This window comes from Phyllopteryx taeniolatus, chromosome 15 (genome assembly GCF_024500385.1).
Source record: "Phyllopteryx taeniolatus isolate TA_2022b chromosome 15, UOR_Ptae_1.2, whole genome shotgun sequence".
In the NCBI taxonomy this organism is placed as follows: Eukaryota; Metazoa; Chordata; class Actinopteri; order Syngnathiformes; family Syngnathidae; genus Phyllopteryx; species Phyllopteryx taeniolatus.
The window spans coordinates 1,374,956-1,402,719 of NC_084516.1; the positions used below are offsets into that span (position 1 = coordinate 1,374,956).

At 44.3% G+C, this 27,764-nt stretch overlaps 2 protein-coding genes and 1 long non-coding RNA gene across 10 annotated transcripts; 1 reads left to right on the forward strand and 2 right to left on the reverse strand.

Annotated features, from left to right (window-relative positions):
* Positions 1-683: 683 nt before the first annotated feature.
* LOC133464957 (metal transporter CNNM4-like) lies at positions 684-19,309 on the reverse strand. 7 transcript variants are annotated; one of them, XM_061747193.1, is made up of 11 exons: positions 19,169-19,309; positions 16,568-17,078; positions 14,094-14,699; positions 13,005-13,245; positions 12,535-12,678; positions 12,326-12,460; positions 11,801-11,970; positions 10,255-10,351; positions 8,921-9,010; positions 7,532-7,707; positions 1,560-6,986 (listed from the first exon to the last, which is right to left on the reverse strand). In XM_061747193.1, exons 2-11 carry the CDS (start codon positions 17,009-17,011, stop codon positions 6,570-6,572), a joined length of 2,520 nt encoding a protein of 839 aa, XP_061603177.1. In that variant the 5' UTR covers positions 17,012-17,078; positions 19,169-19,309; the 3' UTR covers positions 1,560-6,569. The 7 variants fall into 7 exon arrangements, with proteins under 7 accessions (XP_061603180.1, XP_061603177.1, XP_061603178.1 ...); XM_061747194.1 differs by lacking the exon at positions 19,169-19,309 and adding an exon at positions 17,388-18,403; XM_061747191.1 differs by lacking the exon at positions 19,169-19,309 and having other exon boundaries at positions 16,568-17,140.
* LOC133464969 (uncharacterized) lies at positions 10,738-13,151 on the forward strand. The gene is made up of 4 exons (XR_009784514.1): positions 10,738-11,008; positions 11,807-11,951; positions 12,596-12,750; positions 13,024-13,151. It is a non-coding gene; the product is annotated as an uncharacterized LOC133464969 (long non-coding RNA).
* Positions 18,525-27,691, reverse strand: sec14l7 (SEC14-like lipid binding 7). 2 transcript variants are annotated; one of them, XM_061747214.1, is made up of 12 exons: positions 27,503-27,691; positions 26,655-26,730; positions 25,116-25,159; positions 24,798-24,860; positions 24,528-24,716; positions 23,259-23,354; positions 23,118-23,178; positions 22,948-23,031; positions 22,202-22,308; positions 22,002-22,141; positions 21,484-21,653; positions 18,525-20,396 (listed from the first exon to the last, which is right to left on the reverse strand). In XM_061747214.1, exons 1-12 carry the CDS (start codon positions 27,689-27,691, stop codon positions 20,311-20,313), a joined length of 1,305 nt encoding a protein of 434 aa, XP_061603198.1. In that variant the 3' UTR covers positions 18,525-20,310. The 2 variants fall into 2 exon arrangements, with proteins under 2 accessions (XP_061603198.1, XP_061603199.1); XM_061747215.1 differs by having other exon boundaries at positions 25,116-25,155; positions 27,503-27,643.
* Positions 27,692-27,764: the final 73 nt, after the last annotated feature.

Genomic DNA, 27,764 nt, shown 5'->3' on the forward strand with positions numbered 1-27,764 from the left:
AACACTCATCTTAAAATATAATTGAAGACGCTCGAAGTGAATAATATGTATGGAATTCAACGAATTCACATTTCTGGCCGTGATACGCTTCACATCAAGGAACGTCTGTAATACGAAGCGCCACGTCATCTGTCGATATACAGGTTCGATAATTACACTGTAAATGCTCACTCGGGTGACAGAACATAATTATCGATGAATAAACACGACTAAACGACTAGATCGTGGAAATTCCTGGCACATAATGCAACTCAAGGGAGTCAACATGGCGCCTGTGAAACTGCGCGCGTCGGCGGCCATGTTGGCTCTGCTTTCACTGGCTCGGAGGACATTTTGGCGCTGGGACGGTTCGTTGTTTTGTTTTGGGGTTGGTTTTTTTTGTCTGCGAGAGCCCGTGCCGCGTTCATATCATGGGACAAACGACAACTCGACGTGTCGAAAACATGTTAAGCAGAATACCGAAATTTTACTAAATGGACTGCGTTTATATAACGTTTTATCTACACCATCACAGTACTTGCGTAGAGCGCACACCGAAAATGAAGTAATATGAATGTAAATCATCAAAATAACGCCCATTTGTGGCCACCACATGGTTGACTTCATGGAACGCATAAGCACAACGTCATTTAGCTTAAATATGTTCCATAAATGAACTTTAAATGCTCACCTGGAGGACAGAACACAACTAAGCATGGCAGATTTATTTATATAGCACATTTCCTACGCAAGGTAACTCAATGTGCTTTACATCATTAATAACATAAAATAGTTGTTCATTTGATAATTGGTCAGTTGTCGATTAATCAATCGTTACACCGGGTTGGCCCGATGTGCGGAGGACATTTTGGCGCTGGGATGGTTTGTTTACGTCTGCAAGACAAACACATTGGAGAGAATGTTATATTTCTTCAATGGACTTAACATTTATTCAACCATGCTACCAAGAAAATATGATATAATTATCAAAAGGACTGCCATACATTGTAGGGATATAACGATTAAGGGTGGTACCGATATTCGGCATTTTGACCAATATCAGTATCGGGCTTTTTAAAAAAAAAAAAAACAACAGCCGCCAATAAGAGATCAATTTAAAACTGGGTAAAGTTCAGAGAAGAATTTAGTTATTTAAATTTGTAGTTAACATTCCAAGAGATGCTGCTAACCCTCTGACCTCCTTGCATTTTTTCTTTTAATAACTTAAAACAAAGATAAAAGATTAACATTTCAGCTACATTGAAATTTTGGAAAATTGTATTTACTGTATACAACTTCAGGGAGCCATTTATTTGTTGACATTTTCATTTAACTTTGATAAGACTTGCTGTCCCGACTGGGAGTTCACGGCACATTTTGTTAAAAGTTTAAAACAAAGATGTCTTTTGTCTAAAAAAAAAAAAAAAAAAAAAAAGTTTGAACACGTTGCAAATCTGAAAAGCTGTTCAATAAACATATGCTTTAAGGCATTTAAACAAAGTCAAGTGTTGCAGTTTGTATGATTCAAAATATTTTCCCTTTTCCAGGACGGATGAAGCCACACACACACACACGTCGTGTAGAGAAATACAAGTCAGGTTTATTCATGAACCCTTGACAGATTCTTCTGCCGCCTCTTACAAAACACGACTGCGCATGTACACGTTGCACGCGCTCCCGGCCGTCAAACATTGCAGAAGACACACCAAATATTCGCCAGCAAAGTCAAACGTGTTAATGAGTTTCTGCAAAAAGTCACCTTTGCATCCAAAACGTCAGCGCACCGGCCAGCACGGAAGATACACTCGTCTTACGACTTGGATTGTTATTGTGCATTTGTCAATTTTGCAACGGGAAGGATGTTGATGCCTTTGGAAACTGTTTGAGCAATTTTTCCATTTTCCTATCGAGCTTCAGGTCCGTGCACTAGTATGCTTTTTGTCTTCACTAGCAAGACAATTCAACACACTCGTAGAACCACCAGGGCCCAATATTGGAACCCCTAACGTTTTTACACTACTCAATGCGCTTTTGCCCAACAAATTTAAATCTTACTCGTAAACTACTGTCCTGTACTAGTAATCCTACTAGTAGCACCAAAATGCCCACTAGTAACATGTAGTTGTCTTACTAGTGTGCAGAAATGTCAGTTGCGGAAAAATTGTACCAGTGCGCCTAGTCGTTTTAGTAGTGCGCTGAATTGTCCGCTTCAGCGGAGCTCCATAAAGTCATTTGAGCATTTGTTCAATATCATCAATATTTAGCTTAAGGTGCACTATGTACTAGTAGTCCTTGTGGTCTTTGTCTTCACTAGTAGGAAAACTTTGGCATCCTCGTAGGACGACGTGAGACAAAACTGCACCAGTCTACAATTGTGTGCTATTACTACTAGTGACATTATAAGAATGATACTAATTCACATCTAGCACTTCACTATTAATACTAGCAGCACACCAATATCAACTAGTGCAGTTTTCCATCACTAGGAACATGTAGTTGTTCCTTCTAGTGAGCACAAAAAGTGTACTACGACAAGGACTAAAACGGCTTGAGCATTTAATCGATATTAACTAGAGGGCCAAAGTTGCACTAGTAGTGGAAAAAAACATCAGTAGTTAGAGATTTCTGAACACTAGTAGCACAATTTTGGCATACTAGTAGGACAACCATATGTTACTAGTGGGAAATTTGGTCCCACGAGTAGGGTCTAGAAGGCTACTAGTGCCTAGTAAGGTGGCATAGTACTGTTACTAGTGCAGCACAGTAGTTACCTAGTAATGGCTTAATTGTGGACAAGTAGGCCAAAAGTTGCACTAGTAGTGGAAAAACATTAGTAAGATACTAGTAGTGTTCTGAATTGTCTTACTAGCGAGTACATTGTGGGTACTAGCACATCGACCTAAAGCTAGGTATCAAGTTTGTGGATTACACGCTCAAACGGCTTTAAAGCTGTTTGAGCATTATCCTTCCTCTTTAAGGTTGTACTCGTTGTCCAAAAGTGAAACTCATAGTGGGGAAAAAAACGTTACTAGCCAGACACAGTCATTCTACTAGTGCCCCCCCCCGCTCCAATCCCAGCATAGGTGGCAACGTGCGTGAGGACAGAAGGACCAAGAAAAACTTTGGTTGTTGAAATGTTGCCGTGGAAGACGAGCAGGAAGCGTGAGGTCAAAGCTTGTGCGTGCTTTATTGCTCATGGAACATCCCATAATCGTGACCAATACACATACAGTGAAGCCCCGCTATATTGCTAATCGTCATTCACACCCTCCCTATATCGTCCATTTTCCAACGACTAGTTTTAGAGTTTGTTTTAAGTATACAGGCGAGTCCCAATTTAGTGTCTGGCCTTCAGTGCAGAACCACGTTGTGCCACAACATGCCGGGCAGCACTGAGCTCTACTGGAAGACAAGCGGCGTACGTAGCAAAACGACGACGAGGCAGCAACTAAACTAACCGCAACTAACGCCGTGAATAGTAGTTGTTGTTTATGCCTGCGAGTACTGTTGTATGCTCTCCTTTCTATGTCATGCTGCTCCGTGTGAGTAAAGTAGCAATTGTTTGAAGGTTCATTATGCTAATTTTCATTAGCCTGTCAATGGTGTTTTGCACTATATGTTAGCGTTAAGACTGAAGACTTTTGTTATGTTTTGGTGTTTAAATATACTATGCTTAATTGCCTTTTGTATCATGTGTCAGTTTTTCTGCAAACTAAAAGTGGGAGTGACAAAAACAGCTTGAAGCGAGCACGCTTGACCTCTGTGTGAGCAAGTCTTCATTTGCTTTCATAAAAGTTTTAAAGTTTTTAAATGATAATGTTTTAACTGTGTTGAAAGCGTGTGGGAGGGCTAAACCAGTTCTTTATATGGTCTCTAAATATCACGGCTTTTCACCTGGAACGTATCCCCACGAAAAATGGGGCTTCACTGTATAGTAATAAGTAAATGTCTTTTCTATACACACACACACAGTATTATCTGTCCATGTATTTCCACGCAAAAAATAAATAACCTGGAAGACCATTTTTTTCAGTGCAAACTAAATACAAGAACAATAAATAGATGCTAAAGTTTCTTTTTTTTTTTTTTTTTTTCATGTCACAGTAGTCAACCCGTAGGACAAATTGCTACGCGGACCCCCGGTCAACCTGCGGGCGGTCTCGTTCCGACACGCGCGAAAAGGCTACGAGTGCTTACCGGGTCCCGCCCAATAGAAGCCAGCAGAAGTACCAAAATAACACGTTTAGCTCCCAAATGGTAGAAGAAGAGTATTGTGCTTTAGTGGTGCTGTGAGGCGTTCAAGTACTGTCATGAAAGAACATTCCCAGTAAACCGGTACAACATGCTACATGCTCCAGATCAGCACAGAAAGCATAGATTAGCGATTCCCAACCAATGTGCCGATTCCACCCAATCAGTCCGATAAACGATTATCCACAGCAAATGTATCTTTGTTCATCTATCTACGCTAACAACGTCTAATGACAGGTAGCAATATTAAATGATCTTTCACTAGATGGCAGACGGTACACATTTAACCCATGTCTCCACTTTTTGCGGAAATTTTATTTTATTTTTTTAAATGTGTGCCTGGGCTTAACAAAGGTTGGGAAAAACTGCTCCAGACGCTATTTACAGCATGGACACTCAGAATTCCCACAGTGACAACTGTAGCATTCTGGAAAGTTCAAACGTGAAGGACAAAACAACCCTCTTTGTAATATTCTTCGTCTTAGGCCTCACAAGTGTAAAGTGCTATCTTATATACTCTTTCCATTTTAAAGAAATATCTTTCCCTTTACAATAGCATATAGTTTCATGAATAAAATAACGTGCTAGCAGCGTTAGCAACAGAGCTGCTACAACTTTGAATTGGTTCCACTGTTATGTGGTTGTGAATGAACCTGCCTAATGACAGATTAGCTTAGCATTGACGCTAAGAGGGTTGGTATGGCATGCGATGGAATGTTTGTCCGTTAGTCTTAGTAAACTAGCGTGCTCAATCGTTAACCTCCAGAGTTAATAAATACACAGAAGGGGCCTCGAAGGACGCCTCCACTGGTTAAACATGAAGCCGCCGCCGGCATTAGCGCTTAGGCTAGTATGCTAACCTCACCAACAACTGAGAATCGTCAGTGAACCTAAACTGGCAGTATTACCCCTAAAAACTGTTCGCCAGTCACGGTCAGGGCAAATATAGACAAACATGAGTCTGCACTGAAGCTAGCATGCTAACATGTTTTGGAATGTGGGAGGAAAAACCCACAAAAGCACGTGGGGAGAACATGCTAATAGATTCGAACCCTGAACCTCAGAACTGTGATGCAGACGTGCTAACCACTCGTACAGCGTCCTGCTTGCTAACTTTAGCGTAGCATAAAAAAATAAATAAAATCCCTTTTAGTGACTGCACGCACTTGTGAGTGCTTCTAATGGTGTACATATTACATATTCAATTGACTCTACTCTAATGCTAAACTACGCAAGCTGCTGCTTCACATTTACAGGCTAGGAAAACACAATGCTAATCAGTCATCCTATTAACCCTCTGTCATCGAAAAAATAAATAAGTCAAACATGCTTCAAGCTAGTTTGTGACTCACCAACGTCCAAAACGAACATTTTGTTGAAATGCGCTGACATCAATTTTACCGATCACAGTGATGGTGGAGCTAACAATGCTAACGAGATAGCGGCCTGTCCATCAATTACACACAAAATATAAAACATCAAAGTCAAAAATAAATAAATAAATAAATGTTCAATAAATATGAAATTAACTCTTACGTCTTGGTCATAACTTGGAGCAAGAAGACACTCAAAGTTTCTGGAAAATATTTGCATATTTGTCTTTCACACAAAACCCAGTGAAGCAGGATAGGGCCCAAAAATCAGTGTCCGGTCTCTTCCTAACACGGGTGACGTTCCACCTCGGAATCTGGAAAATGTACCTTTAAGCGTCGATACCTTACACACAGGACTGCGAGCCGGGGAAAAGTGGCCTTACATGGGCAGCGTGAAAGGGGCTAGTGGGCTATCATTCACCTGGAAGCCGGACAATTTGTAGGTCGACTTCGGGTCGATCTTGACAGCCCCGTTCCGTGTCAGCACCTTTCATACAGGACAGCGACACAAGAAAAAGTGAAAAAGCCAGGCTGGATGGGCAGTGTGAAAGGGGTTCATGGGTCATTGTTAGAGGAGCTGGTGGGTTAAAAAATTCCCCTCTGTGACGCCTCTGATACTCCCTCCAAAGCCGGCACATTTGTTGGTTGACTTTGATACCCCCACTTTCTGTGTCGCTACCTTTCACACAGTACAGCAAGCAAGGAAAAAGTGGGCTGAAATGGGCAGTGTGAAAGGGGCTCGTGTGTCATTGTGTGTCTGTTATTACCTCTGAAGCCAGGAAATTCACAGGTCAAATTCGACCCATTCCCCGTTGATACCTTTCAAATAGAAGAGCGCCACTGGGAAAAAGTCAGGAGAAAAGTCGTTGTGAAAGGGGAGTGAGTCATTATTTCTAAAAGGTGACATGCACATCCTCGGCATCCTTCTCGGCCATGATGTCACCGAGGAACAGGAAACGACGCGTGTCAAATGGTACTCTCGGTATGTGCATGCTGGTGCATGAGGAGCTGTCCTGGCCGTCGGAGGTCCACGCAGTTGTGCTGCTCGCCGAGTAGCGTGGTGGTCTCTCCCGGCACGCCGTCGGCGTCCGCGGGTGGCGTCGGTTGGCGCGGCGCGGCGGTCTGCGCCAGGGCCGCACGGTTGGTCGAAAGCGACGACTGGCTGGGGCGCCGCGCCGAGGAACCGGCGGCCGGCGGAGCGGATCGGCCGGGCTGAGCGTTGGACGGCGGATGCTCGAGGGGCGGCAGGGGGCGCCCGCCCGGCAGGGTGGCGAGAGGCGGCTGTGGCGCCGCGTCCAGACACTGTTGACTTCCTTCCGGAGACTGCGGCGTGCTGTCCAGACGTGATGCCAGCAGGCCGTTCTGGTACTGCGCGCGTGTGATCTGACGAGCACAAAAATGGAGTCGGGGTACGCAGGGAGCTCGGCCAGATGCGTCTTTGCGGTTTTGTCGCTTTACAAAGGGAGTTGCGCGCCAGCGTCTCGGTCTTTGTGTGTGAAGTCCTGCTGTCTTTGATGGTTAACGTCGTTACGAATGGAGTTGTGCTGATGTGCGCTTGTGCGTCTTTGACAACAACAACTCATGTTACAAAAGGAGTTGTTTCTATCTGCACCTGTGTCTGTGCCTGCGTCTTTCATGGTGAATGTCATGTTACATCTGTCTTTGATGTTTAAAATCATGTTATGACGGGCACCCTTACACGCGCACGGCCGTGTCTGTCTTTGTTTAGTCATGTTACGAAGAGTTGCCTATATGTGCTCGCGTGTGTTTGAAGTTTAAAAAGTGTTGCAAAGAGAGTTGGCGCCTGTCTGTCTTTGATGTTCAACGTTATAAAGGAGTCATGTGACTATGTGCCTTTGATGTTTAAAGTCATATTGGTTGTGTCTATGAGCGTCTGCGTCTCTGCCTTTGACGTTTAAGCGTTCTACCTTGACAAACTGCAGGTCGCTGAGCGCTCGTACGCAGAAGTCCGGAATGTACTGGAAGGGCGTTCCCGGGATTTGGCTGCTGCTGCCGCCCACGGAGCTGCTCTCCGGACCGCCCGCGCTGCCGCCGATGGACGCCGAGCGGTTCAGGTTGCCGCCGTGGGACGGAGAACGGAACTCTGGGATTGGACGGGAAGAGGTCGTGTCACGGTAGTAGTACGCACAATTGGCTGAGGTCTGTGATGTCATCAGTGATGTCATGGAGGGCGGGGACACCTGATGGCGAGGTTAGCGGGTGGGGGGGTAGCAGTGGTGCAGGAGAGCGTAAAGGAAGGAATAGTTTGATATGTTGAAGTTAGCAAGTGGCTAGCTTAGCTTAGCATGGGAGAGGACGCCTGGTTCTTAGCCCCAGCCAGCAAGTTGCACCCGTGTCGCTGTCTTTGATGTTTTAAGTCACGGTATAAAGAAAGGCCTGTGTCTCGTCTCGGATGTTTAAAGCAAAGAAGGAAGCGAAGGAAGTTCTGCGTCTATTTGCACCCGTGTCTCATCTTTGACATTTTAAGACGCATTAAAGCAACTCACTTCATAACGGCTTGAAATGTCAAAGACACTCAAACTCCCTTTGTTAGTCAATCATTGAAACAGACACAGGCGCACATAGACGCACAACTCGTTTTGTAACAAACCCAATGTTATACTTCAATCACACTGACACAGGCGCACGTATAGACGCACAAGTCCCTTGGTAAAAGTAGTCAATATGCGCCTGTGTTTCTGTCTTTGCTGTTCAAAGACACATTAAGGAGGGAGATGTGCGTCTTTCTGCGCCGGTGTGTCTGGTGTTGATGTTTTAACGTCATGTTGTAAAGGGACTTGTGTGTCTTTGGTGTTACAGTCGTGTTACCAAGGTTGCTTATTGCGCCTGTGTTTCTGTCTTTCAAGTCACATTCCAACAGCACCGAAGAGTCACGCTTTTCGGTTTGTTGTGTGTCCATGTGCACCTGTGTCTGTCTTTGATGGTTTAGAGTAGCCCATCGCTTAGATGTGAGCGTTGCGTTTAGCATTAGCATTCCTAGACCATGAATAACCTGGAATGTTGAGCTCACTTTGGACTGGGGAAGATTTATCACCATGGAAACAGATGCTGTGGCTAGAAGCTGCTGCTCTGTTTATAGTTATTTGTTTTCTCTCTTATGCCCTCTGGTGGACAAGATAAATACTACGGCTGATGTCACGCTTGGATTAAGCCGTCTTGACTGATCTTCAATGTCGCCATTGAGGTCAAACGCTAACTGGTCAAAGACTTAGGTGACAAGGATGATGATGATGAGGAGGGTGAAGAATGAGCGCCCCCCATCCCAAACCATGCCCCCCCTTTGTGCCAATGTTTACCTGGGAAGCGAGAGAACACGGAAAACCTCTTAAGAGAGAGGCGCCTCGGAGGGGGGGACGCCACCGACGGGGACAGAGGGGGGGTGACGGCTGGCGGAGGGGGGAGCAGGACGAAGGGGGGAGGAGGGAGAGAGAACGATAAAACAGGATTTATTTGGGCCTTTTCCAGCTGACACTGGACACTTGATTAGCAGCTCATCACAACCCTGCGTTCTAAAAAGCACGTCGGCACCTTTGAACTGCCGGGACTATTTTCAGCGGAGGATTAAGACGAGCGCTCCTGTGTTGGATGAGCGCGGCAACACACACACACACACACACACACACACACACACACACACACACACACACAGGATAGCATTACATCATCACAGACAACAGCTATCTTAAAAACAACCACCTAAGAAGAAACAATTCCGTTAAACCAAGTAGAAGATGAAAACATGCATGTGTGTTTTAACCAAATTGAGGATGCTATGTGTGTGTGTATACGTCTACACATTCTGGGGGTAAATAAAGGAGATTTTTATGAGGAGTGGAGTTTTTGAGGTATGAGTTTTGTATTTAAAACAACCGCAATACAATACAAAGGCTAACGGATAGCATCTATGTGGCGGCGTTATAATAATATGTGAACACAAACACTGCAGCAACACAGGTAGACTGTATAACAATAAAGACAAGCATGTAATTCTTATCCTCTGCAAAAATGACTAATGTTACTGCAGTTGACTGTCTTCTTATCATATAGCCATAAATCTGAATTATACTGCCCCCAGTTGCACACACCAAAAGGAGCCAAGAGTACTATTATTACTACATGCTTTTATAAGGTACAATATAGAGTGCTATTTTCCTTATCAAAAACCAAATTACAAAGATTTTTGTTGTGTTTGTGTGTGTGGGGTGGGGGTCCTGGAACGGATTACAGTGGACCCCCGCGTACTCATGGTTTGGCACCTGTAGATTCATCTATTTGCAGATTTTCTTCCCAATTTCTTTTCCAATTTAAATGTTTTTTGATCCTTTTTTGGGGGGCGGGGGGACACCCCCCAAAAAAACTTATTGCTGGTTTATCCCCTCTTATTGAAGATTTTTTGGGGTTTAAAAAAATAATTTTTGGGGGGTTTGTTTTCAATGCAATTATAATGGGCGTCAATTATCGGTGGACTTTTGCTATTTGCCAGTAGAGGGTCCCACTGTCATTTCCATTTATTTCAAAGTGTTTTTAGTTAGCTATGTGGTCATGGAGTGAATTAAACTTGTATCTCGAGGCGCCGCTCTATCGAGATACTGCGTCACGTTACTGTGTGCGTGCGAGCGTGTGCGCTCACCCAGCGGTGGCGTGCTGAGCGCCATGACACCGTAGTAGGAGAAGGGGCCCGTCTCAAACTTCATGTTCTCGTTTCCCGCCTCCACCTCCACTCGACCCTGAAACACACGCACGCACGCACGCACGCACACACACACACACACACACACACACACACACACACACAGTGTGTGTTTTGTCCGGTGACACACACAGTATGAATATTGTATCAGACGCTGTGGTGTGTGTGTCCTTACTGAAAGTCAACCCCAGCCTCGATCTGCGTTGTGATGTTGAACTTTTGGATGAAATTTCAGGATGAGTCAAAAGTGCAGGTGAACTTAATTTTGACCTCCTGTAAACTTTCGAATGCACGTCCAAATGTTTCAGTACTTTTTGCGCAACGTCACAACGAGTGCACTTCGACCCATGACAATTTCCATTGACTTCCACTTGTATGCCTTTCTGTGACTTTTGCAGTCTCTCTGAATCGGTGAACCTCTGCACACCTCAGAACCTCGTAAAGATGAATCTGATTGTGATCAGGTGTCTGCTTGTTAACGACAGTGATGTACTCGCGGCCGCCCCTCCCCCCTCACTCGTTTGCTAAGAGGATCTACGAGTAGACCCGAATGCCCTCCTTCCGTCGCCGTCTTCAAAACAAGCAAACAACCGTCAACGTCGTCACATAGAAGCTCCTGAAGTTAGTTAAATTCACACGATATTTAGCACAACTTTTGCCACTAACCGAGTAGCTGTGGTGGGAAGTACAGTAAGTAAGTAACATTACAATTACTTTGAGTAGATTTTTACAGGAGCTGGACTTTGAGTATTTATTTTTCTGACGAGTTTTTACTTTTACTCACTACATTTGAAAACAGAACATTAGCTTTAAAGTTCACTTGAACGTTAGCTGACAATGTTAGCTTTAACGTTAATGTCCAAAGTTAACTTTCAACATCACTTTTACATTAGTGCTAAGGAAGACCAAATCTTCTGACATTAGCGACAAAGTTGGCTCCATTAGCTTTGACATCGGTTTCCGATACTGTGTTTTGAAATTAGCTTTAACGCTAACTGTAATGTTAGCTTTCACGCTAGCATCCCAAGTTGGAGTCAGAAGTTAGCTTCCAATGTCACCTTTAATGTTAGAGCTAAGGAAACCAACATTCTCTTCTGTTGTTACCATCCAAAGTTAGTTCCAATCTTGTTAGATTCTGAGGTTAGCTGTTACATCTAAAGTTAGCTTCACTGTTACCTTGAGCGTTAGTTTCCAATGTAAGCTTCCAAGGCCACCTTTAACGTTAGAGTTAATGAAGACCAATATTAGCTTACAACGGTAGCATCAACATCAGCTTCCAACGAGGCCTCCAATATTATATTCCGAAGTTAGCTTCCAACCTTACCTCTAACGTTATCTTCAATGTTATCTCTAATCACTAATGTTGGCGTCAACGTTTACTACCAAACTTATAATCCAACGTTAGCTTTCAATGTTAACTCTCGCTGGAGCTAACAAAAAACAAATGAACTCCTGAAAAACATGTTAGTGTAATGATTTTACGTACCTGCAGGATGAGCACAAAGTAGTCGACGGGCTTGCCGCGCTGATACAGGAAGTGCTGCGGTGCGCGCTTGTCGTCGTCGTCGAACTTGAGCTCCTGCACGACGTCGGGATGCCTCAAGATCCTCAGCAGGACCTTCTCGGTCACGTGGAAGGTACCGAACAGGCTCACCTCTAGGAGGCGCAACAGAAAAACATCTTGTGAATTGTACAGCCATTTAAAAAAAAACAAAAAAAAACGTTGGCCGCCTAGACGGGCTGCTGGAGGACCCCAAAGAGGAAGAGAGCAAAGTATGTTAACAAAGTTAAGTGGTGGGTCACTATGTGCCAAAACAATGTAGCTAGCAACCAGCAGAGGGCGCAATTAAGGCATAAAGTTTGCTGCCGAAACGGGCTGCTGTAGAAGCCAAAATGTAAATTTAAAGTATGTTAACAAAGTTATGTCGTGTAGTCCCTATGTCCTGAAACAATGCAGCCAGCAGTCAGCAGAGGGCGCAATCGGATCCCGCCAAACGGGAAGCGCGCTCACCTGTTGCCAGGAAGCGATGGGCAGCCAGCGTGAGCTGCGGTGAGATCTTGGCCTTGGCGTCGCTGTCGGGTCTGAACGCCGAGAAGTCTCGTTTGCTCTTGGCGGCGTCCACTCGCTTCTTGGTGCGGTTGTCGGCTGCGTGGACACAAACGCCCGTCATGGAACGGGAAATCGTATAGCTCGCGGGCCGCCGCTTTCGGGCGACTCACTGTAAAGGTCAGACTCGTCCAGGATCTCCGACTTGATGATCTCCTCGATGACGTCCTCCAGGGTGACCAATCCCAGCACCTGGTAGAAGGGGTCGCCCTCGCCCTCGTCGTTGACCTTCTGCACGATGGCCAGGTGCGATTTGCCTGCCGACCACACGGGGGCGTGAGGAGCGGACCGACCGGCCGCGGGACCGACCTTGTCGGGAAGTGACGAAGGTACGACGTTCGCGACACAAACACACACAACTTCCTGCGTGGAGGTCAAACTGGGGTCGACACACGCGCACACACACGAACACGCATATACACGCACAATTTCCTGTGTGGATGTCAAGCTGGGGTCAACACACACTAACACACACACACACATAGGCAAAAACACACTTAAGCGCACACACAAACACACACTCTCTCTCGCACGCACACAGGCACTCTTACGTGCACGCACGCCTTCTGGCGACCTTTCTGACCTTTCTTGAACTCCTCCAGCATGGTGTCCAGCTTGGTGTCGTGGAAGACGAAGTGCACGGGGTGGTTGTAGAACTTGGTGATGGTCTTGAGCGTGGTGCAGTCGTCGGGGTCGACGAAGGCCAGGTCCTTGACGTACAGGATGTCCACGATGTTGCAGCGCTCGTCGTCGAAGACGGGGATGCGCGTATAGCCGCTCTCCATGATCTCCGACATGGTGTCGAAGTCCAGCACGGCGTCCGCCTGCGTCGGCCGTGACAAATTAGAACTTTGGTTGCAAGATTTAGCAACAAATTTAACAACTTTTAAAATGTCGTCTTATCGATTCGGGAGTCGCGAATGAGGGAACGAATCCGAACGCGGCGACTTGACTTTTTGTGAACCATCTCGGCCCACGATTTAAAAAGTCGCATAAAAAGTTAACTACAGCTAAAATACTCTGAAGGTTGTGTGTAACCTAGACCGTATTTCCACTACTGTATGACATTTATAAACACTAGTAACAACATGTTATGAGTAAGGCAAAACTGCACTACTAGTACTGCTAGTGAAGAGCTAGAGGTTAACTAGGATTGTTTAATTCCCCTAGTAGTCCTTGTATCACGCAGTTGTCCACTAGTGTAGTTTTGCCTCAATAGTAAAATGCAGGTGTCTTACTAGTACGCCAAAGTTGTTCTACTACTGAAGACAAAGAGTGTAGTAGTACCTTAACTGGTACTACTTTTAGCATTTAGCATTGACAATTTAGTGCACATGTAGAATGACTTTGTCTTACTCGTAAAACTTTTTCCACTACTGTATATTATTTGTGCACACTAGTAGGAAAACATTGGCATACTAGTTAAACAACTACATTACTAGTGAGGCAAAACTATTAGTGGGCATTTTGGTGCTGTTAGTAGGGTCCATGAGGCTACTAGTCCCTATAGTGGCAGTAGGAATGGAGAAAAGGTGACTAGTAAGACAGTGGTTCTACCAGTGCGCCGGATTGTCTTACTAGTGCAAGCATCAATATTAACACACATTTCGCAATGACATCATCATAAAACGGCGACATGATTTCAAGCGACTTTAGCAGCGCGGCCACCGGCCTGGATCATGAAGCAGTCGGCCAGCGGCGTCATGACGTCCTCCACCGTCTTGGTGCGCAGCTCCAGCGCCCCCTGGATCATGTTGAGCTCCTCCTTGACCAGGTCGTTGTAGGGCTCGGTGACCTTGAGCATCCCCACCAGCTTCTCGCGGTTGTACACGGTGCCGATCTCCTGGCCCAGCAGCACGTCCAGCAGCTTGCTGACGGGGAAGCTGAGCGGGAAGGTGAGCAGCATGAAGAACTTGGTGAGCGCGATGGTGTCGGCGCCCACGGCCAGCCCGTGGCGCGAGCAGAGCGCCTGCGGCGCGATCTCGCCGAAGATGACGATGCCCACGGTGGAGGCCGCCACGGCGCCCGGGCCCGAGCCGGTCAGGTCGTCCAGGAGGATGGTGAGTGTGGTGTTGACCAGGACGTTGCCCAGGAGCAGCGAGCACAGCAGGTAGTTGCCCTTGCTGCGGATGGGCTCTATCTTGCGCGCGTACTTCTTCTCCTTGTCCGTGCCGCAGCTCTGCACGATGCGCAGCTCCATGGGGTCCAGGGCCATCAGGCCCAGGTTGAGCCCGCTGAACATGCCCGACAGCACCAGCAGGCCCAAGATCAGGATCACCTGCCGACACACGCGGAAAAAGTAGTCACTCGCCGAGTATGCGACTCGTATTCTTGCCCAGGCCCACCCTCCGGCATCTGGATTTTGGCCTGTTTTACTGCTGCTTCCCCCTCCCCAGCCCACTTTCAGGACCCTTAATAAATAAACTTGACTTCATTTAAATAGAAGTACAAACAGTAGTGCGAATTAACAAACTACAAATACAAGTGAATCTTTCAAGGTATCTGGACTTTGAGTATTTATTTTTCTGACAATTTTGTACTTTTCGTCACTACTCAGGAGGACTGCACGATATTGGAAAAAAATGAACCTCCGATTTTCTTTCAACCTGCGATATATATTGTGATGTCAAAAAAAAAAAAAAAAAAAAAAAAAGGCAGGATAACATACACGTAACGTGAAAACTAGCACACGTTTCTCTCTTTCCCGTCGCTAGAAAATCTACATTCAGTCGACCACAAACGTATACGGAGTCCGTTGAATGAAGTCTACCTGTATTTACAGTAAATGCACTGTAGTATATTGAGCAATAGTCCACCCAGACATGAAGCTCAAATCATTTCTTTTCATAACTAGTTATACTATAGTCATTAGCACATTCCCAACACTATTCGTTTTTAATCTGTTATTTTGCACCTGTTTCAACATACACATTACTATTTCTTTATTTGAGTGCATTATTTTCAGCAAAACTCATTTGTGTGTACACCTGAAGTTTGTCGCGTCAATAATGCTGTGGCTCTCCCCCCTCACCCAGGTGTGATCTGTTGCGACATGCGTTCGTTTGTCACATTCTAAAGAGAGATGCAGTAAATGCAGGTGTGTAATTGTGCAGAAAGCAAATGCTGTTCCCACCATATCGTGGCAAAAAAACCTGAACTTCCATTGGTGTTTTACACATTTAAAGTATAATTTGTGCTTATTATTTATTGATCTTATTTTTCATGGTTTCCCAATTTATTCTTTTATTTAATCCATTCAAGAGTAGAAGATGCTTATGCTTAAGTTAAGTAGTGGTTACGTTGCAATTTAAATACCTATTTTTAATTGGTTTTGTTGAAGTCATTTTTCCGTATTTTCTAATATATTGTTGAGTTATTTTATTCAATTGTAGTCCGTTCTTATTTTTAGTTACTTTATGTAACCCATTAGTTAATAATATACGATTCAGTTTTTCTCACACCAGCTGTTGCTGATTATTGTTTTCGGTTTGCGTAATATCGCTTGATCAAGCCTTTTCAAACATTCCATACAACGAACAAGTCAATAATGTATGATTATTGCTGATATCGGAACGGGCCGATATCAGCCAAAATTCAAGATTACAATATCGTTATCGTACTTGAACAGAAAAAGATGGGACATCCCTAGTTGCAAATTACTGTTACATCGGCGCTAATTTTCTTCAGGTCCCTCTAGTGGTCATTTGTTACTATTGCAGGTGATTGGCTGGACGCGACTATTGCGCACGCGTACATTACGATGACGATCGTAAGCGTAACAAAATTCCGTGAATTTGTTTGTCAGATCCAGTGGAAGCCCCCAGATTCACCCAGTCGCAGATTTATATTTATTTTAACTTTATTTTTGGGGTGGGAACCTACCCGTATTTTTGCGGAATCTGCCTACTGGCGGTATTTTACCACTTATTTGTTGTTGTATTCGTCAGTTATTTGTATTTTTCGTGAATCGGGCCCTGTGAATAGAATGTACTTCAGTGCATGTAGTCAGTCACAACGTATTTATACTTCGATAACGCCACAATTTGTTCATAAAGAATGTTGGCCAAAGGACGGCAAGCTCGCACTCCCGGTTGTCATGGCAACCGAAGCACTTTTCGACATTCGTGATGGCGTGTGGTCACCGACCTGCAGCCACAGCGGCAGCAGCGACTTCTTCTCCTCCACAACCAGCAGGCGCCCGTCGCCGTCGCCCAGCGGCTGCCAGCGTCCGGCGCGCTCGTCGCCGCCACCGTCCGCCGGCTCGTCGATGCGCGTGCACAGCACGTACTCGCTGCTCGGCTGGCTCTTGCGCAGCGGCTTGGCGTGCACGCGCAGCAGCCCCGACGTGCCCCGGCCGCTCACGTTCATGCCGGTCCCGACCTCGATGTCCTTGGTGAAGTCCGAGCAGGTTGCCCCGGCCCCCGAGTCCCCCTCCCCGCGGCCGGACAGCTCCGTGAAGCGGATGAGCCTCCAGGCTCCAGGGTGCAGCCTGAGCCCGTAGAAGCGGAGCTGCACGGAGCTGTCCTCGGTCACCTGCAGAACGCCGTCGTCACCGGTGCTGGCCGGCTTGTCGCTCGTCTCCAGCCGCATGCCGAGCACCTGAGTGCCGCCGCCGCCGCCGCCGCCGCCCGTCGCCTCCGAGCGGGCTCCGTCCGCGCTGCACAAGAAGAGGAGGACAGTGACGATGTAACCCTGCCGGCCGCTCCATTCTCTCGCCATGTTTGTTTGACTCGTCGCTCGCTCGACGGCGGTGACGTCATTTACAAAAGTCGCACAGGCCACGCCCCCAACGCCCCCCCCCCCCACACCCCCAGCTGATCACCACGAGCAGCGTGCCCTCCTGCGTAGACATACATTGCTATACACACAGACATACGGTTGGTATACAGACATCAACACATAGACGTAAACAGGTCGATATACTGTATATACGTACACATTTACATAGAACTATAAACATATGTACCTTCTTCTTTTCCTTTGGGCTTTATCCCTTTAGGGGTCGCACAGCGCATCATCCTTTTCCATGTCAGCTTATCTCCTGCATCCTCCTCTCGAACACCAACTGCCCTCATGTCTTCCCTCCCGACATCCATCAACCTTCTCTACCAATATACTTACTCTCTCTCCTCTGGACGTGTCCAAACCATCCAAGTCTGCTCTCTCTAACTTTGTCTCCAAAACATCGAACCTCGGCCGTCCCTCTGATGAGCTCATTTCTGATTTGATCCAACCCGGTCACTCCGAGAGCGAACCTCAACCTCTTCATGTGCTCTCCTTCCTGTCGTCTCTTCAGTGCCACTGTCTCTGATACGTCCATCATGGCTGGCCTCACCACTGTCTTCTAAACTAGAATTCTATTGAACAAGCTGGTCAAAAATTCCAGTCGCCTCTCCGAGACGCTTCCATACCTCCACAGGAATGTCATCAGGACCAATTGCCTTTCCATTTTAATCCTCTTTAATGCCTTTCTCACTTCCCCCTTACTAATCATGGCAACTTCCTGGTCCACCACACTTGCCTCTTCTACTCTTCCTTCTCTCTCATTTTCCTCATTCATCAACTCCTCAAATTGTTCTTTCCATCTGTCCAGCACACGACTGTCACCAGTCAACACATTTCCATCTCTATCCTTAATCACCCTAACCTGCTGCACATGCTTCCCATCTCTAGCCCTCTGTCTGGCCAACCGGTATAGATCCTTTACCCAATATAAGTCTATATATATCTATGGTCAAGTGTACTATATGAGTGGCGTGCACTTTACAGGCTGCGTGATGTCACAGACTTTTTACACTTTAGATACGGCTGTAGTTGATTAGATCAGGAATTGGATTTCCCCTTTAAATTACATATTTATCCACTACTATTCAAAACAGAAAATACTTCAGCAAGATATAACTATAGCAAGTTGTCTGGTAATGATAGATGTTTAAATCTCAGTTACTGCATACTGTATTCCAAATATTTCAAATTATCCAAACTGGCTTTTAAGTGATGTCGGTAGTCCCACAGTCTTTTGGTGTTCAAACGTAAAGAGAGACTTCCTGTTTATAATTTTTCTGGACATGTGGAAGACAACCAATAGAATAAACTACACAGGTCAGATGATGTCACAAAGTTTTATTCTTCACATCAACATACACAGTGTAGAATCTGACTGAGTAGGTCAATGGGTAAATGAACTGTTTTGTAACTTAAAACACACATTTTGGCAGTATAGTTTGCAGTCATAATCGATCCAACTGCCAACGAAACATAAAAATGAGTGCTGGTGTTCATCTTGTTTTCTCTCACGGGATGAACAAATTACATCTAGCTATCAATGTGCATGGAATAGTTAGCTCGGTTGTCGGAAGCGGTCGCTCAACGAGCTACAATTTGAATAGGCGATGGCGTGTCTCGCTGTACGTCACCACTGACCACGTGGAACACGTCAGCGTGACGAGTGGCCGCCATCTTTGCGGAATTCTCTCAAAACAATGGACAGCTAGGTCTTTCTCTGCGCTTCAGTTTTTTTCCTATGCATGTTTTGAGTGGCAAATGTTCTCATGGAACTTTGGAATTAATTCTAATTAATTATATGCTGCCTGTTTCTGCATTTAGCAAGCGTGCCAATGCCACAAACCACCTTTTGAGAATATAAATAATAATAAAGGGGTGAAAGTTTGAAACAGATTTAACAAAAAGGTTACACCTAAAATATTGAGCCAATGACGACATTTATCAGAGGGAAATGATACTCACTTCACTGGACTCGACTTGAAAAATTCTGTCTGATCAGGCTGGCCTTGCGTAAATCAATTTTATACACAGGCTAGTTGGACTTTGGACATGCTGTTTGTGTGAGGTAGTTAACGTCTATGAGCTATCCAAGCTGGTTAGCTTCCGCTATCTGTGGCAGTGCGATGAGTATTCCTTAAAAGTGTTACTCGTTCCACAGAAGACTAAACAATCGTCACCGCGCAAACTAAATGAGGTTCGAAAATAAGACATGAAGTCAACCCTTAACTTGCTAGCCGGCATTCGCCGCCTTTTGCCGCCTTTTCCGCGCAGTGCATTGTGGGATAGAAGGGTGTCCATGTTGCGTGTCCTCTGGCGGCTCCTCGATGACGTACACTTCCGGCTAGTCGTCCGATTTAATTGTGACATTCCGCGAGTAAACAACACCCTTCTCTGAGCCGCGACGGCTGTTACATAAGGGATGATGTTTGATGTGTGAATTATGTTCACACGAATGACATTTGTTAACTTACTACGTCATACTTACTTGCCATGTTTACGTTCCACCCAAGTGAAGCTCAGCTCTTACGTAATAGTGTAGTGCACGTTAGCCTCGCCGACAGCGCCCTCTAGAGTTCATTTCCATTATTACAACTACCTTCTAATGACTAAGACAAACTTTATTAGTCCCACAATCGGGAAATTTGCAATTATATGAACATGTATATAAATATAGCCTAGCATCTATCCGTCTATCTGTGTGTTGATGTATCTATCCTTTTCAAATGAAGGTGTCACTGCTGCCAAAAGCAAGACTATACAGTTATTGTTTATGCTCCCATTATTTTTGACATTATGTTATTGTGATCTAATTTCCGTTTGACACAATTAAGAGAGGAAATAAATATGTAGAATTAATAGAAAATTGCTGCATAAAAGAAAACAATTTTGTTGTGTCGACGTGATTTTCATAACCTGACATACACTCGGCGGTCTTTTCATTAGGTACCCCATCTATTGAGCTCCAATTATGCACACTTGTGAGGTGTGTACCTAATAAAGTGCATTCCCCGTGGCATGATGATCGTTGGCGAGCAGAGGCTTGGTGTCCAAACGTGGCGCGGCCGTCCGGTCCGGTCGGGAACCTCTGGCGGGCGGCACCGTCGTCACGGCGACGGAGGAAGCACCTCCACCGTGTAGCTGACGCGCTTGGACCGCAGGATGCTGTAGCTGTTGTCAAAACACAACACGTCTGCGCCGAAACGCGGCCGTCCGCCACGAGCGGGTCAGTGAATGCGGTATGACAATACAGAGACACAAAGCCAAGCTAAAAATACTTGTATTAATTTATTGAGGTCAGATATTTTCATTGTATTTTCTTTTACTTTATTTCCTGGTATTTTATTATATTTTCTATTGTATTGTATTTCCTTGTATTTTATTAATTTGATTGTACTTTTTTAAAATGATAATTTCTTGTCTTTACTTTTTTGTATTTTCTTTTATTCACTTCTATTTTAGTTTTACTGTATTTTCCAGTATTCTATTGTAGTTTTTGTTTTTTATATTTTATATTTGATCGGTATTATATTTCCTTGTATATACTGGTATTTAAGTGTATTTATTTATTTATATTTATTTCCTTGTATTTTATTGTATTGTGTATTATTTCCTGGTATATTATGGTATTGTGATGCATTTACTTTTATTTCCTTGTATTTTTAGTTATTGTTTATTTTATTTTTTTATATTTTCTGGTACTTTCCTGCATTTTCTTTTGTAATGATTGTTTTGTATTTTATTGGAGAGTGTTTGATTTTATCATATTTTTTTTAATTGTATTTAAGTGTAGTTTTCTGTATGTTATTGCATTTAATATTATTGTATTTCTATCATGTTATTGTATTCAGGTATTTCCTTTGATGTTATTGTATTTTCTGGAATTTTACTTTATTGTATACTCTTGTAGTTTTTTGAATTTATAGTGTTTTTGTTTGTATTTTACTTTGATGTATTTTCGGCCATTTTATTGTATTTCCAATTACCTCATGGTATTTCCATGTAGTTTATTTTGCTGCATTTTATAGTATTTTCTTGAATTTTATTTCATTTTATGTAATTTTATAGTGTTCTGATATTTTCCTTAGTTTTATTGTATTTGCTGGAAACGAATCTATTGTATTTACTTGTGCTTTTGTGTGTTGTATTTGTGTGCGTGCGTTTTTAGTCCAAAGCTGCTGTGCGTGTCCTGAAAAATAATGTTTTCTCAAGTCCAAAGTGTGAATAACAAAAGTGCGTTCTTGATCATGTGACTCTGCGTGTGTGTGTGTTGCACTCACACATGCCGGCTTCGGGGCAGGTGATCACGTTGTCCTCGGGCACCAGGTGCGCGTTGTAGCGTTGCGTTGGAACAACCTGCAACATGGCCGCCGTCTTCTGCCCGCCGCCCAGCGGCGGGCGTCGGTACACGCCGAACCCAATGTCAGCGCCGTCGCTGGCGAACTGCCACCTGAAGGGGGCGCCGCAACGGTCGTACAGCAGTTGTTTTAATTGTAAAGCGTTTTCGGATCTTTTTTTTTAACCGATCTTTCCTAATTCACTCAAAAACTATTCAGTTTTTGTGCTCAGGCCTGCCTAATATAAAAGTAGTTATTTGTCGCCATCTTGTGGCATCTTGGTGCCAAAGAACTACAGTGTTAGGGAATGAGCCCAGTCCCAAATAGCAAAATTCTCACACTCCCAAAAATTAAAGTTAAGTTAAAATTGCCTGTAGATGCCACAAGATGGGAGCAAAGCGCTACTTTTATACCAGCCACGGCTTTGGCCTTAGTGGAGCTGACGGGCTGAGGTCACGCACCTCAGCAGGCTGCAGGCGTCGCTGACGTCGTACTCTAACTGCAAGGTGGCGCCGCGGCTGACGGTAACGATGGTGTCGTACTGGACCTTGATCGAGTTTTGGATGTAGTACGAACGCGGCACCGTGCCGCCGTAGTTGATCTGCAGATCATCATGGTCATTATCGTCATCATCATCGTTGTCGCCGTCACGCACGCTCACCATGGTTCTGCATTGAGGGTCCCCGTCCGGGTCGGTCCGGGTTCCACCGTACGTCGCCGGAAGCTGCTCGGCGTCCACGTGTGTTCGAAGAACTTCCTGCCAGTTGCCTGCTCACACGGGCGCGAACAACCGCAACGCGTCAACCGTCACTTGTTGCTAGGCGGACTTTGTGTTGCAGCTAACGATTATTTCAATAATTGATTGCGTTGATTATTTTTGGGTATTAACTGATGAATCAGTTAAAAAAGCATTTTAAATGTCCATCCCTTAATTTAAAAACAGGATATTATTTCAAAGTGACATAAATTGATGATGACTGAGTTGCTGGTTTGCTAAATCGGCAAAAATGATGATCGTTGTTTTGCACAGTAAAAGCAGATGTTTGCAAATGTCTTATTTAGTCAACACAAAAGATAATCACTTTGCTTTCGTGGAACACGACAGAAATCGGACAATATTCACTGTTGAACAATTTGAAGTTCAACAAGGTCTCTAAAGGATTCATCAATTATCAAAATAGTTGTCAATTAAATTGATAATCGATTAGTTAATGAATTATTGCACCTGTACTTGTGCCCAAAGCCTAATACAAAAAAAATGACAAAAAAGTTTCCTTATTCGTGCTCTACTCTTCAAATATTCGTCAGCGTTTCCTTTTGATGAACGCCGACCGGGAAAGCGCCAGCGCATCCGCCAACCGAACGAAAACAAGCGCGGGAGAAAATGCGCGGGAACCGTCGCCTTACTTCCGAGAACGACCAGCTTGCGTCGCGTCTCCTCACACAGGAAGTTCTTAATCAGGTTGTAGGCCACCGGGAACACTTTGGGAGCTGCGGTGGCGGCCGTGAAGAAATGCACGAAGAGGATGACGGTGAGGAAATTCAACAAAGTGCCAGCCACAATGCTAACGAGCTACCTTTGATGAGGAAGACCCTCTTGAGCCCCTCCGGATAGTTGTCCTCAAACATGGTGAGGATCTGCAGGGGCGAAACGGCGGCACACGGTGAAACGAGACGGCGCTAAAACAAGAGGGCCGACACGGCGGCGGGGGACTGACCTCCCCGTACATCTCGATGGCGGGCTTCCACATGTGCTTGAAGCCCAAACCCTCGCAGTCGTAGATCAGCGTGACGGACTCCACGTTCACGCCCAACTGCGAGCGCCGCAAATACACGATGAGGAAGGAGGGAGCAAGGATACAAGGGGAGGAGGAAAGGAGGAATAGGACAAAGAAGAAGCGCGAGAAGAGGCCTGGAGGAGACGAGGAAGGATGACAAAGGACGTGATAGGAAACAAAAGGGGAGGAAATGTGACTCGAAGACAAGGAGTCAAGAGAGGGAGGAAACCCGTGAGGAGATTGGAGTGACACCAAACAAAGGGACGAAAGAATGAAGGACAGGAGGAAAGAGGGATGCGAGGGAGGAGGAGAAAGGACAAACAAAAAGGTATTGGAAATGAGGGCTTAGGGAGGAAGGACACGCCAGACGAAAACAAAGATCACTACGAAGCATGACAAAAGGACAGGAGGAGACAAGGGAGGACGAGAAAGGACACACCAAAAAAGGGAGGCGGAAGGAAACCAGAGTAGAGGAGACAAGGATTCAAGAGAGGGGAGGAAACCACAAAAAGGGACTAAGAGACGAGGAGAAGAAAGAAGGACACATGAGAGGAAATGAGAGATGAATAGGAACCATGACAAGAGGATAGGAGGGGACAAGGATGCGAGGGAGGAAATGAGGGCTGAGGAAGGAAGGACAAGAAAGAAGCATGAGAAGAGGTCAGGAAGAGAAGGAGCACTAAGGAAAGGAGAGTGGAAACAGGAAGCTCAACAAAAGGACACAAGGAAGGAAGGAAGGAAGGAAGGAAACAAAAAAGAGAGTAGTTAAGGAAGCATGATAAAAGTAGATGAGCAAAAAAGGACAAAAAGTGAGGGAACAATGGCTGAGAAAGGAGGAAAGGACAGGAAGAAGAGGACAGGAGGAAACAAGGATGCAAGGGAATACAAAAAAGTAAGGAACGAGGGTTGAGGAAGCACAGAGACGAGAGGAGAATAGTAAGCATGGGAAGAAAGTAGGACGTAGGGAAGGAGTCAGGAAACAAGACAGGAAAAAGGAAGCTCACAAAGAGGACACAAGGAAGGAAGGACACATACAAGGAAATGGGTAAGGAGGCATGATGAGAGGAGATGAGGAAAGAAGGGCACACGAAAGGAGAGGACGTGCGGAGGAAAGAATGAGAGAGGAAAGGAGTGAGGACACGACGCAGGGAACGAGGAAAGATAGGAAGCGCGACAAGAGGACAGGAGGAAAGGACACGCGAAGCCGACCTTGCGGGACTGCTTTTGACATTCACGCTGCAGCATCTCCATGTTCCTGATCTTGGTCCTCACGAAGTCCTGCTTGCTGGCCGACATCAGGAGCCCTTTGGGGTCCAGCGGGCCCACCACGTCGTACCAGATGGGGCTCCCCTCCTTGTCGTGGCCGCACATGCCCCCCGACACGTAGCGCGCGATCACCTGGACGCGCCGACAACGCACTGCTGACGGCGGACGCGTCGCAAAAACAAAAAAAACAAAAAAGACGGCGACGTCGCAAACCTCGGGAGGCGTCCAGTCTGAAATGATGCTGTCCACCTTCATGGTCCTCCTGAAGTCCGCGTGCTGCACACGCAAACACACGTTCATACATTGATCACACATAAACACACATTCAGAAATAAAAACATTCCATCAATCCAATTGATTTACAGCATTAAGGTCCAGGAAAACAGGACTCGCCATAGAGAGGAACCAACGACAAATACGTAAATATAAGCACAACATGAATAAATATACACACACAGCAGACACGCTCACCAAAAACATTGTACAGGAGGCAAAATGTATTTTAACATTCAAAAGAAAAAAACTATTTACCTTCCTGATCATCACTTCAGCTTTGGCAACATTGAAACTTCTGGCTGGAAAAAAGAAGAAAAATAAATTACAAATTGAACAAAAAGTTCACAGTTAACACTAATAAGTTGGTGAAAAAGTAACATTAGCTAGAAGTATAAATGGTAAAAAAAAAAAAAAAAAAAAAAAAAAGGAATAATAAATGAAATGAGGAGGGTAACAATGGTTAAAACTGAAATTCACGAAAGTCACAAAAATATATAGTGGAGGAAAGTAAATACCCCTCACATAGTTTTTCCCCTATCCTGTTTTTTTTTTTTTTTTTTTGCGAAAACCGTTGCTTATTAGCATTTTTTGGAGGTGGAGCCAATACCCTGCTTTTCGTGTTTTTTATTTACCCGACCCCCTTGCTTATTTGTTTTTTTCAAAAACTTTTCCCATGGCAATTATAAGGGAGAGCCAATTATTCACAGATGTTTGGGGTCGGGGTTGAGCCCCAAGTCTCAGAACAGCGGGGGGGCTGCTCGACTTGAAAAAGTGAAATAAATAAAGAAATACATAATCGTTGTAAATAGTAACAGCAAAAAGGAACAATAAATATAAATAAATAACTGAGGAAAGTAACAGTTAATAAAACAAAAATATTGAATAAATAATGTAATAAATAAAAATTAATATTTGCAGAAGTAATAAGTTAAAAAAAACAATCAGGGAAAATAATAAAGAAATAATTGATTAAGGTAACAATAGAAGAAATAGCTGAGGAAATAAAGACAAAGAGAAACAATAGAACTAATAATAAAGGAAAGTAATAAAAAAAAACGAGAAATATTTCAAATATATGAAATAATTACTCAAAGTACTAATAAATGAAAGAAAAATTTTCAGGAAAGTAAATTTCCAGTGAAACTTGTGCAAGACACACAATGGCTACTACGTATTGGGATCAACCCCCCTAAAAAAACAAACCCTCCTACTGCTGGGCTCAAACCAGTTGACGGTTTCAGTTCACCCAGGAAACACACACACACACACACACTCACACACACACACACACTTTGCTTGACCCACGTGGACTTTTGTTCTCCATTTTGTGGAAATATTGAAATAATAATAATAATTGACTGGCTGGACGTGATGGCAAGTGAGGCAAAAGAACTTGATGACACTTTAATCTTGTGTACCTTTATTTGCGCTCCCTATTTGCTCTCCAGGGGGGACCTCAAGCGCGATAAGTAAAACCAACTTCTGCCACGGAAAACATCGAGTTAGCGCAAAGTTCTCCGGAGACAAACAAAAAGTAGGGAATGTCGGCATGTTTGAAGCTTTCGTGATCGGTTTTCAATAAATAATAATATAATAATACAAAAAAAATAAAAATAAATCCACACACTTGATGTGTTGGCTTGCTTTTCAGGTGGATGTGAAAGTGGTGATGAAGCTGAATCAAAAAAGGCTTGATTGTCTCTCTGATCTTTAATCCATACCCTTCTTATCTTATCTCCACTCAAAAGTCCGTGTGTGTGTCCGAGTGTGTGTGTGTGTGTGTGTGTAAGTGACCTCGGAGCCAGCGTAGCAGGTAGTGGTCGTGTTGGGCCGGAAGTTCGGGAAGGACGTCTGCGATTCTGTCCCGAAACTGCAATCACATCCAATACAACGTCAACAAATCTAAAACGGTTACTTGAGGACAGTAACAAAAAACTAACGACAAATAATTAAGGGAAACTAACAATAAACAAACAAAACAAAACATTGCAACGACACATGGGAAATCTGAGCAATGTCACAAATAAAACAAACAGTCGACACAAGCAACAACAAAAACACCAAATAGTTGGAAGAAAACAACGATACATATTTTATTACAGCAACGCTAAAAAATACATAATATAAACAACAACAAATAGTCGAAGAAAGGAACTATTAACAGCACAGTCGAGGGAAAATAACCAAACAACAAATAGTTGTGGAAAGTGACAATAAACAAACAAAAGAACAAGGAAAGTAAGAATGAACAACAACATTTATTGAGGAAAGTAACAACATACAGTGGAGCAACGTAAAAACTCAACAAAACCGTCAAGGAAAGTAACAATAAAATGCAAAAACTAGCTGAGGAAAATACAAACAACAAATACGAGGATAGTGGGAATAAACAAATAAGCGATAAGCAACAATAAAGCCAGTATTTCAGTAACACAACAGTATAAACAACAAGTAATGAATACAACAAGCACTTTGGTGTTTGTTTCGTTGAAGACAATTCAAATTGTGTTTTTATTTTAGCGTTAAAATGAAGGAAAAGGCTTGTGGGATGCTGGAAAAATACAAACAAAAATATGGTAGTAGTAAAGCGGAACACATCATCAGTTTGAATTCGTTTGGCAAAAATGTTGAAAAAGTTTGACCTGCGTTAACGAATCAGCTTGTTTGGCGCTCAAATCTGCAACGCGTCCACTCATGTTGCCACTGAAACTTCCAGCCTGGGAAGCAATGATGCACGCTGGAGGGAAGATCGCAGGCCTTGGGGGAGGCAACTCCACGCCCTCTATACACACACACACACACACACACACAATTTGGTGACAACACATCATTTGGTTTTGCAGCCCTTCCAGTTTGTTTGCTGGCCATTTTTGGAAGAATATGAAATTTCTCCCTCGGTGGAAT

Excerpts from the sequence above, each read along its gene's own strand:
- LOC133464957 (XM_061747191.1), bottom strand. The coding sequence starts at position 17,140 with ATGGCGAGAGAATGGAGCGGCCGGCAGGGTTACATCGTCACTGTCCTC. Across the intron at positions 13,246-14,093 it reads CCGACTGCTTCATGATCCAG|GCGGACGCCGTGCTGGACTT; the intron begins GCCGGTGGCCGC and ends CGGCCGACGCAG. Across the intron at positions 7,708-8,920 it reads CGTGTTCTCTCGCTTCCCAG|AGTTCCGTTCTCCGTCCCAC; the intron begins GTAAACATTGGC and ends GTCCAATCCCAG.
- sec14l7 (XM_061747214.1), bottom strand. The coding sequence starts at position 27,691 with ATGATGTGTTGTCACCAAATTGTGTGTGTGTGTGTGTGTGTGTGTATA. Across the intron at positions 24,861-25,115 it reads CTGAAGTGATGATCAGGAAG|CACGCGGACTTCAGGAGGAC; the intron begins GTAAATAGTTTT and ends TTGCGTGTGCAG. Across the intron at positions 24,717-24,797 it reads CAGACTGGACGCCTCCCGAG|GTGATCGCGCGCTACGTGTC; the intron begins GTTTGCGACGTC and ends CGGCGCGTCCAG.